General features: G+C 54.3%; 2 protein-coding genes across 2 annotated transcripts; one reads left to right on the top strand and one right to left on the bottom strand.

Annotated features, from left to right (window-relative positions):
- Positions 1-384: 384 nt before the first annotated feature.
- BDW47DRAFT_73048 (putative RNA export mediator Gle1) lies at positions 385-2,309 on the bottom strand. Its single transcript, XM_024819707.1, has 2 exons — positions 1,415-2,309; positions 385-1,355 (listed from the first exon to the last, which is right to left on the bottom strand). The coding sequence occupies exons 1-2, from the start codon at positions 2,216-2,218 to the stop codon at positions 585-587; spliced, it is 1,575 nt and encodes a 524-aa protein (XP_024668670.1). The 5' UTR covers positions 2,219-2,309; the 3' UTR covers positions 385-584.
- Positions 2,310-5,760: 3,451 nt separating this feature from the next.
- Positions 5,761-10,182, top strand: ssdA (mRNA-binding translational repressor SSD1; the record flags this gene model as incomplete). Its single annotated transcript, XM_024816921.1, has 5 exons — positions 5,761-5,857; positions 5,943-8,578; positions 8,639-8,998; positions 9,070-10,070; positions 10,143-10,182. 5 exons carry the CDS (start codon positions 5,761-5,763, stop codon positions 10,180-10,182), a joined length of 4,134 nt encoding a protein of 1,377 aa, XP_024668669.1.
- Positions 10,183-10,629: the final 447 nt, after the last annotated feature.

Raw genomic sequence — 10,629 nt, 5'->3', positions numbered from 1 at the left:
TGCCACAAGCGAGCAGGCTACCCCTGCTATACGAGGATCGTGGTTTCTACCAACAAAACGATTGCTCTTCTATATAAATGTTGATCGAATACTTGTCAGATATGGCATAACTGACCATGAAGCTGACAAAAAGATATTCAAAAAAAAATCTATATCTGTAATTGTTATGACCAATATCCATTGACCCTTATCAAACATAAATTATCATATCTCATGTCCTTTAGACTCTTACTTGCAAGTCATAATGTAATGTTTAACTGGCCCGAGGTATGAATAAATACCTGGGCGTGGGTATTTGGCTAGCCAATCCTTTCCTCGTCTCGTCTCGTCTCATCCCGGGTACGTACGTTTGCATGCGAGTGCAACCGCAACTGGTGGGTAGGTAGCACTGCAGGAGGATTGTATTGGGTTGGTGGATGATGGGCCGGGGTTGGTGGTGCCGAGGATGTGCATGGTTGTAAGATCCTCGGCGGAGGAGTTAGGGTGGTATGAGGTCTTTGATTTGAGACTTGGTCTAGCCGGTAGAGGATGACAATGGTGGTCAAGTGTTATTCGGATGTTCCATAATCATTGGGTTGATTTAATTAAATGATTATGTTCTTCTCTCGTTTGTATAGATCTTTGAGAAGTTTGAGCTGGTTGACTCCCATGCTCTGCCGGGGAAGCGCATTCGGAAGGTCAACAATAGCCTGTCTCATCAATGCGAGTCCAATATGGCCGAAGAAACCGACGATCCTTTCCGCGGAGGACTTCAGCATAGCAGAAAGAAGAATGAGATGTGTCTCCTGGATCTCGGCCGGGGGGATCGACAGGATCTTATGCATGGTCATCCAGAACATGGTGTTGGGGAACGGATTCTTGCGAGGTGTTTTTCCAAAGTTGCGCAGCGTCAGAGCGGAGTATCCTGCGCCCAGCGCGGTCATTCGGTCTGCGTGCGCCTGCTCGCTGATATAGGGACCGCCGGGCCCGTCTCTCCACCAGCCCAGGGCGCGTCGGCCGCCTTCTGTTTTCTCGCTGCCGTGGAATCCCCACAGGGCTGGGCAGATCGCGCGGTATTTGGCCCATAGGATGTCGACCATGTGGCATCCCTTGTAGATGAAGGCGTCTGAGGAGAAGATCTGGGCTGCTACTATACCGACTGGCTCTGCATGTCCGTGGTTGATAGAGGCTTCCGTGATGAGGGATGAGATGAGAGACTTGGAGAATATGTTCAGGGCGTAAATCAACAGCGCTGGGACCTTGTTGTCGTCTGAGTTGGCGATGTTGTCTGGGGGGAAGGCGAGGAATTGGCGGATATCCACAGAGGGTTCTGGGATGGTGGCAGCCTTTTCGAGAGTCGCGCGGATTTCTTGAAGCTACATGGAATGTGCTTGTTAACATCGAAATTCTAGGAAAAAGGAGCGCATTGGCTTACCTGGCCCTTGTTGGTTCCCTTTCCTTCTCGTAGCTGGCCCACGCATTTTTTGATCGACCGGCGCATATCTCCCATGTTCTGTTTGACGACGGGATTGGTCTTGCTTTCGTCCTTCATGTATTGTCGGAACTTCTTGAGGTGCTGATGCAACTCCACATAACGAGCCTGCACCTTGATCTCTTCAGGCGTCAAACGAGCCCCTCCGACCTGCTTCTGTCGTTCCGCCGCCGCTTTCTTCGCCGCTTCATCCCGGGCCCGGGCAGCGTCTTGTTCCGCTTTTTGCGCCGCCGCCTGACGCTTCCGATTCTCATCCTCCAACCGCTCCCGTTCACTGCGCTCCTTTTCCTCCTGCGCAGCCTTGCGCTTCTGCTCCGCCTCCTGCTCTGCCTTCTTCTTCGCGTCTTCAGCCGCTTTCCGTTCCGCCTCGCGTCGGGCTGCTTCCTCCTGCTCGCGTCGAAGCTTCTCCTGCCGTTCTTTTTCTTTCCGTTCCGCCTCCCGTCGAGCTTCTTCCTCCTTTCGGCGATGCTCTTCTTCTACCGCTCGCTGGTGGACCCGCAACGTCTCCTCCGCTTCCTGCCGCACCTGCTCACGTTCCGCGGCGACCTTGTCGAGAGCAGCATTATGTTGGGCCTCGACCTCACTGTCGATGCGGTCGAGATTTTCATAGAAGGAACGGCGTTCGTAGGTTTTGACTTTCTTCAATTCAGCGTTGTGGATGCGCAGTTCATCGAGATCCTTGGCTAGTTCGAAGATCAATTGCTTGGACGGGCTGTCCAGTTGCGAGGGGTAGCTGAGGCGACCCATGGTGTGTGAGGTGCGAAGTTGGAGGAATGGGGGTTTGCGGTAGGAGGTATTGCAGACCCAGTTGTAGGTTGGGGTAATGGGTGTTGATGGAAGATCAGAGTCAACAACTGCATAAATATAGCAGGGCTCTCTGGAAGGAAGGACAGAGGAGCCCGGTGCCACAGTCCACGTTCCCACGGGGTTATGAATCAAAGTCTGCTTGGGTTTGAGTTGTCGGCTCTAGGGTCAATCCTAGCAGATTGGTCACAGTGTCGCGCTAGGGTTGCTCATACAAGCATCGCGGAAAGTTCTCGACAGACTCTCGGATCAGGAATTGAAAGACAGATTGAACAAGAAAGCTACCGTGGATATGACCCCAGGATAGGATAGCGGACAGAAAAGAAGGTATCTCTTTTTTAAAAGAGAATTGGGCTGAGAAAAGAAAGGACCAGCTGGTTGCTCTGGTGGATGGACTGTGAAGCGCATCTGTTGCGCTCGCCAGGCACAACGTCGAAGCCAAGAGTGAGACTCGCACTATTCCAAAGGTAGTTAGACTGGTTTCGGGTCTGGCTGAGTCATCGATAAGGTGACCACTGACAGCCTGGATATTCAGGAATCAAGAATGGTCAAACATGCAAACTGCAGGACCTTTAGGGGGTAATTTACAGGCGTATTCTGCCGTACGGACTAACACAAGACTGTCCCAACCATCCACCGAATCCACCGCTCGGGTAGCCGTTCTTTGGTTGCAGAGTCGACAGATGGGGCTTCCTTTGCATCATCATGAACATCACCGGTGGATCGACGGATTTACCAAAGCTCAGTCTTCAAGTGCTCCCATAACATACTAACCATCAGGACTATATATGTCAAAAAATTAAATCGATTTGATTATACTGATTTTATGACCACATCTCCCAGCCAGCCACTATTGTATCACTATCAGTTACCTAAGTCATGATTTACTGATCCTCAGGTATCTTTCCACCGCCTCTCCACTCTTGGCACTTCCTGGATCTGCTGCGGGTCTCGGAAGACCAAAATTACCGGTGGATGATTGGTCCGGTGCCAGAAGGCAGACACATCTAGTGTATCAATACCGTCACCGCTCCAATGTATTCTATCTGTTTCTTTCTCATGGATAGATTGATGTCTGTCAAATCTACCTCACCTCCAAAGTCCCACCACTCCTGCTGTACCACGATTGGAATGCGGCTTTCGAGTCACATCTGGATATAACAATGGATTTCTATCAGAGCTATCCACGGTGACTTCACTTTTCACATCTACAAGAAGAATCCAATTGGTGGAAAAACGGACAGAATCGTACGGTTTCCACGGGTGGCTCCAGCTCCACCTCATCAATACCAACCAAAACCCCCCATTGCTCAAGCTCGATGACAGACCAAGAACCAAGATACAGCCTCCGGTGGTCTGCAAAGTGTGGTAGCTTTGGTTTAGTGCCGGAGACAAGATTCAAACCATTAGCTGCTTCTTCCCTCGTGATGCAATCCTTGTCGTGATTCACCCAGGGTCCAGGCAGCCCGTTGAGTGCCGAGACGCAGGGTAATCCAGATACGAACAAAGTCCATTGATTTGGTTGGATGTATTGACTTTTTTGGACTATCCACATGGGAGATGGTGCTTTTGCTGTTTCTGGTATCTCTCTGGTTCTTCCCCCACACCGCTGGGGTGACGGAGGATCCTGCATTGATTGACAGTATAGCTTCATCCATCGTCTAGAGAGAAGATTGAAATTCGAAGATTGGATATTGTCATTGTTCTGTATCAATTCAATCTCTTGGTTGCCTTTGTTGTAATAGTAGAATATTTCTTGATAGATACTGATGTATTGCCTGAATAAACTAAGGCTCCGTACTATGGTTGAATGTGATCATTATGGGTTCACCACCATCAACTCTTTCACTTGGGATATTTGACTTCTCTCTTCCTTTCTCTCTCTCTCTCTTTCTCTCTCTCCTCATCCTCTTCCATCTCTCCACCTCCTTCTCTCTCCTTCTTCTTCCTCTTCTTCTTCTCCATCTCCATCTTCTCTCCCCTCGCCTTCTCATCATCTACTTTCCTTTGATGATCTTCCCCTCCCTCTTTCTTCTCAACCCCTCAATCATTCCTTCAAGCTTGAAACCGCTAGTAGCATCACTCTAATTGAGTGACTTCACTTCCTGTCATTCTCTGCTCGAGGTCCGACAGCTCGTTGCTCGTGTCTCGTCCATCTGATGATCCACCTGGACAAAGCGGATTCACCATTCTGACCTCACCTCTTGGAACCAACCCAACCTTTGTCGGATTCTCGAACTATTTGCCATTGTCCCACACCCCTTTTCATTCTTACACTTTCTTCTGGTTAGGGAATTCCACACGTCAAGTCATTCAACAAAAAGGAGTTTGGAAATACTTCCCCTTACGATCCCATTCCTCATTCCTTTGGATCTTAGTCGATCATAGAAAGATACAAACAGGAGGGGGAAAAGAAAAAAAAAAAAAACCATACTACTTTTGGAATAATCCAAAAAAGAAGAAGAAAAGAAAAGAAAAAAAGACCACGGAAAAAAGAAAGAAAAAAAGGGAGAGCTACAATAGAATCCAGCAATTAGGGGGATCCATTGATCGCTTGCATGGCAGTTGAAACTTGGGGTCGACCGCCAGCTTTCCTCCGCTGACTCGCTACTTTTACTTCCCCTCTCTTTGCTGCTGCTTTCTTCTCCTCTCTCTCTTCCTCCACCCCCTCCATCTTTGGAAGCTTCCGCCTCCCTCTCTCTCTCTCTCTCTCTCTCTCTCTCTTTCTCTCTCTATCTCTCTTTAGGGGCTTCCTCCTTTTCCCCTCCCTCCATACCCCTATACTAGTCCGGTGTTCATCCATTGCAGTCTGATTTTCGCCTGGTTCGTTTTCTACTCCACCATTTCGGATTCTCAATCGATCCGTTTTCTATCCTTGCGAAAACTGTCGTTGCCGGCTCCGCACCGCTTCTTGCCTGTCGGTGCTGTCCCGCTTTGCGTAAAAGGGGCAAAGGGAATTTCAAATTTCGCCCAGACGTCATTGCACAACATTCCTCCCAACGTTGGACGATCATTTTTCAAGGTCAGTTCTCGCTCCCAATCAATCCACCGGTGGCATGGCTGGGCAATAATACCGCCGTTCCATCGTGGTTTTTATTGTCTTCCATGCCACCTCTGCCGTTCTTTCCACTCTCACCCACCCACCCCGTCCTCGGGGGCTCCCGTTGATGTCACTCGACCATGGGGAAAACCCCAGGCTCGATCGCAGCTTCCGTTCGCCCACAATGCCTTCCCATCTACTTCTTCTCTCATCTTCATGGTCTCGGGCTTTCTGTTTCTGCCTCACAACTCATCCTATCGTCCCGCACCTACTAACCGATCGTTTCCTCTTATCCAGTATCCTACGTGCCTGTCCTTCTAAACTTACTTCGGTCGGTCTGCCTGGCATTTTATTCCGACAAGTGCGATCCCGTCATTCCCAACGCTCTCTCAGGTCCTTCCCAGCACTTGATCTTCAATAAATCGTTCGCTTGCTTCCGGCAAACATGGATCAGCAAGGCCAATCCGGGGTCCCCGGCCCCGCTGGCCGCAAGCTCCATATCGCTCACCGGCGAAGCCCCTCAGAACTGACCCCTCTCATGAGTACGTCCCAAACCTCCCCCCCCCCCCCCCGGGTCCCCATTTCCTCTAGGATCTCGCGCTAATGGCCGTGTTTTCCCTCCAACAGTGGAACAGCTGGCGATTCAGCAACAGATCGAGCTGCTTCAGCAGCAACAGCAACAGATTGCCGCTACGCATCAGCAATATGTCAACATGGGTCTCTTACAACCACAGCAATTGGGCCAGGTTGGCGGCTTCTCTCCCTCGCTTCAGGGAGGTGCAAGCATGGCTGGGGTTTCCCCTCAGCTCAACGCCTTCCAGTTCCCCCAGGTCGCTCAACAGCAGCAGCAGCAGCAGCAGGGCCTGGGTGTGCCCCAACATTCTCACCGACGCAACCAGTCGGCACTTCCCGGCCTCGGTTTGGGCCCCCCGCCCGCCCCGTCCTCGGGGGCGTCGGGTTATAGCGACTACAACCAACCCCAGCAGGGGAACCACCAGAGAAACGAAAGTGGGAACAACGGCCGTGGTCGCGGTGGCCCACCCGGTGGTGGTCACCAGCGTCGCCACTCGCTGGCCTTGCCCGAAGCCAAGAAGGCCGCCGAACTGGCCCAGCAGAAGCGGACGGCGTCCGGTTTCCAGTTCCCCGCCCCCAGTGAGTCGTCGGACAGTGCGGGCAACTCGGACGGCAAGTCGACCCCCACGGCCCCGCAGCCGTCGCAGACCCAGGGCCTCGGCCTGCATCGCGCCGGCAACATGCGGTCCGGTGGCGGTGGTCACGGTCGGAGCCAGTCCATGGCCGTCGGAGGCAATCGTGGCTCGCTCTCCGGCCGTGGTGCCGGTGGGTTCCAGTTTCCCATGTCGAACGACGGCTCGGAAAACCAGCGACGTGGCAGCCAGGCCGGTGGCCATGGCCGGAGCTCGTCTCGCAACTTCGACAGCAACTGGCGTCAGCCCAACAACCAAAACCAAGGACAGGACCAGCAGCAAAAGGGATTTGGCCAACAGGGTAGTGGTTTCCAGCCCGGGCACCGTTCCCGTGGGTCCATGAACCAGTCCATGGGGTCCATCGGTTCCTTCCAGTATCCGGGCCAGCCCCAGCTCATCCAACTGCCTCAGGGTCAGATGGTCATGGCCCAGCCCCAGATGTTCGGCGGCGGGCAGCAGCTGAACCCCCTGCAGCTGGCCCAACTCCAGGCCTTGCAGCAGAATGGGCAGATGAACACCCAGGGCCTCGGGGGCCTGCAGGCGAGTCAGCACGCCCCGCCCCAGCTGTCGCCCCAGCAGCAACAGCAGCAGCAGCAGCAGCAGCGCAAGACGCTCTTCACGCCCTACCTCCCCCAGGCGAATCTGCCCGCGCTGCTGAGCAACGGCCAGCTGGTCGCCGGTGTCCTCCGCGTCAACAAGAAGAACCGTTCCGATGCCTACGTGACCACCTCCGACCTGGATGCCGACATCTTCATCTGCGGTAGCAAAGACCGCAACCGTGCCCTCGAGGGCGACTTCGTCGCGGTGGAACTCCTGGATGTCGACGAGGTCTGGGGTCAAAAGAAGGAGAAGGAGGAGAAGAAGAAGCGCAAGGACATCACGGACGCCCGGTCCGGTAACAATGGCGGCCCCGACAAGCTGTCGCGATCCGACTCCGGCCCCAACGGGGACCGCCAGGAGGTCGGCCCCGACGGAAGCATCCGCCGCCGTGGGAGCTTGCGCCAGCGCCCGACGCAGAAGAAGAACGACGACGTCGAGGTGGAAGGTCAAAGCCTGCTCCTGGTGGAGGAGGATGAGATCAGCGACCAGCAGAAACCGCTGTACGCCGGACACGTCGTCGCCGTGATCGAACGCATCGCCGGCCAGATGTTCTCGGGCACCCTTGGTCTCCTTCGCCCCAGTAGCCAGGCGACGAAGGAGAAACAGGAGGCCGAACGGCAGGCCCGCGATGGCGCCGGCGGCCGTGGACATGATCGCCACCAGGACAAACCCAAGATTGTGTGGTTCAAGCCGACGGATAAGCGCGTGCCTCTGATCGCTATTCCGACGGAGCAGGCCCCTCGCGACTTTGTCGAGAAGCATCAGGACTACGCCAACCGCATCTTTGTTGCCTGCATCAAGCGGTGGCCCATCACCTCGTTGCATCCGTTTGGTACGCTGGTGGAGCAGCTGGGTGAGATGGGCGACCTGAGGGTGGAAACCGAGGCGCTGCTCCGCGATAACAACTTTGGCTCCGACGAGTTCTCCGAGGCCGTTCTCAAGAGCATCGGTTTTGAGGATTGGTCCGTGGACAGCCAGAGCGAGGCGCTGCTCGCCTCTCGTCGGGATTTCCGCCAGGAGACGACCTTCACCGTCGAACCCCAGGGCACCAAGGAACTCGACAACGCCTACCACATCAAGAACCTCCCCGACGGTCGCGTGGAAATTGGCATTCACGTCTCGGACATTGCCTACTTCGTCAAGGGCAACTCCTTGGTTGATCGGGAAGCGAAAAAGCGTGGCACGGCGGTGTATCTCATGGATCGCCTGGTCAACATGCTGCCTCCGCGCGTCTCCACCGAGCTTTGCGCGCTGCTCCCGGGCCAGGATCGTCTGACGGTCAGCGTGGTCCTCACGGCCAACCCCGAAACGGGTGCCGTTGATGACGATGTCTGGATTGGTAAAGGCATCATAAAGAGCGCAGGCGGACTGAGCTACGAGGAAGTCGAATCCGTCATCCAAGGCAGCTCGGCCGTTTCGGTTCCTGGAATCTCTTCCGAGATCATCCAGTCGCTTTATGTAAATACCGCCCCCCCCCCCTCTCCCTTCTCTTACCAGGCGTCCTCTAACTCGATCTAGGCCGTTGCCTCCAAATTCCGCGAGGGGAGATTCGGAAACCGGGCCTCGCGCATGCCCTCGCTTCGTCTCCTGTATCAGCTTGACGATGAGAATGTGCCGGTTGAGCACAACGTCTTCAACGCCTCTGCGGTCCGCGAGCTGGTGGAGGAACTTAGCCACAAAGCCAACTACTACGTGGCCCGCAAGATCGTTGGCGCTTTCCCCGAGAAAGCCTTCCTTCGCCGCCAGGGTTCTCCCAACGGCCGACGCCTCCAGACTTTTGTTGATCGGATGAACCGACTCGGCTTTGACTTGGACATGACGAGCAGTGGAAGCTTGCAGAGCAGCCTTTGTAAAGTCCAGGACGACGAACTGCGCAAGGTTGGTCATCTGGCACACAGGCCGTTGCCACCCCCCATTCAAAAAAGAGAGTGTTGCTAACCAATAAACAGGGCATGGAAACGATTCTGGTGAAAGCCATGCAACGTGCCAAATACTTTGTGGCCAGTAACGTGCCCGAGGAGCGTCACCACTACACCCTCAATATGCCCGTGTACACTCATTTCACGAACCCCTCTCGCCGTTACGCCGATATCGTCGTCCACCGTCAGCTCGAAGCTGCCCTGTCCGACGGGGCCATCGAGTTCTCGGACGACCTGGAGTCTCTGAGCAAGACGGCGGATCTCTGTAATAACAAGAAGGATTCGGCCCACAACGCTCAGGAGCAGAGCGTCCATATCGAAGCGTGCCGTGCCATGGACAAAAAGAGACAGGATGCCGGAGGTGACCTGATCAGCGAGGGCATTGTCATCTGCGTCTACGAGTCGGCCTTTGACGTTCTCATTCCTGAGTATGGCTTCGAGAAGCGTGTCCACTGCGATCAGTTGCCCTTGAAGAAGGCCGAATATCGCAAAGACAGCCGGGTCCTGGAGCTGTACTGGGAGAAGGATGTGCCTTCTTCGGCGTATATCCCCGAGGATGAACGTCCCAAGCCCGCCAACTCGCGGGCTGCTCAGGCTGCTGCCGCCGCTCGCGAAGCGGAAGCCGCCAAGGCGCGCGCCCGTGAAAGGGAGGAGGCGATGCGCAAGCAGACCGAGACTGGCACGATGTCTGCGGACGACGTCGATGCGCTGTTCGACGACGACGACGATGTTTCCGAGGTCACTGAGATGGCTGCTGGTGTGTCATTGAACTCGTCGGCTGACCGCTCCACGCAGAGCATGCCGCCTTCGCCGACTCGCAACGGTCACTTGCCGCAGGCTCCGCACCGGACGCGCTCTGACCCGAAGATTCCGACCAACACGGGCGATGCCCCCGAGGCCAAGATGACCAACAAGGAGAAGTATATGCAGCTCTTCAAACTCAGGGAGGAAGATGGAGATTATATCCAGGATGTCACCGAGATGACCCGTGTTCCCATCATCCTCAAGACCGACCTGACCAAGAGCCCTCCGTAAGTTATCCATGCTTTTTTTTGTTTTGCTATCCTGCCTTAGTGTACTCTGAACTAACGATGCATCTCCAGTTGCCTCACCATCCGTTCGGTGAACCCTTACTCACTGTAGAGCGTCTCTAATTCTGGATGCGCCCGTTGCACATGCAACCTTGCGTTTTCCGGCCAGCTCGGCAGATTGTCACGAGCGGTCCTTATATTATACAGTGACTGCCATGCACTGGGCCGTGGCTGTTACCCTCAAGATCACAATTCTCTCGTGCGATATTGTGAAGACCTTTTGGAGCCTCTGCTATTATGTATTGATTTATCAGTCTAGCGTGTTAATTTGCTTCTGTTCACTATTATTATTGGAGCCATCCTGGGCTTTGCAAGATCATCCTGGCGAATTGGTTGTCTTCAGTTTCGACGAAGCCATGGTTAAGAGCCATGGCTAATTCTTGGGTTGAAGACTTTGGTATATTGATCCCTCGCAAGGTGCGCCAAGGAGCCAGGATGTTCGAGGAGATGTGGGAATTCGATGTTATTGACTAGTGATATCCGCTGACGGGGAGCCCAC

The sequence above is a fragment of the Aspergillus candidus genome, assembly GCF_002847045.1.
Source record: "Aspergillus candidus strain CBS 102.13 unplaced genomic scaffold BDW47scaffold_59, whole genome shotgun sequence".
Lineage (NCBI taxonomy): Eukaryota > Fungi > Ascomycota > Eurotiomycetes > Eurotiales > Aspergillaceae > Aspergillus > Aspergillus candidus.
Note: the sequence above shows the minus strand (reverse complement) of the source record. Positions and strands in the feature narration are given on the sequence as shown.

Coding starts and splice junctions, on each gene's coding strand:
- BDW47DRAFT_73048 (XM_024819707.1), bottom strand. CDS start 2,218: ATGGGTCGCCTCAGCTACCCCTCGCAACTGGACAGCCCGTCCAAGCAA. Junction 1,356..1,414: donor AGGGAACCAACAAGGGCCAG/GTAAGCCAATGC, acceptor CATTCCATGTAG/CTTCAAGAAATCCGCGCGAC.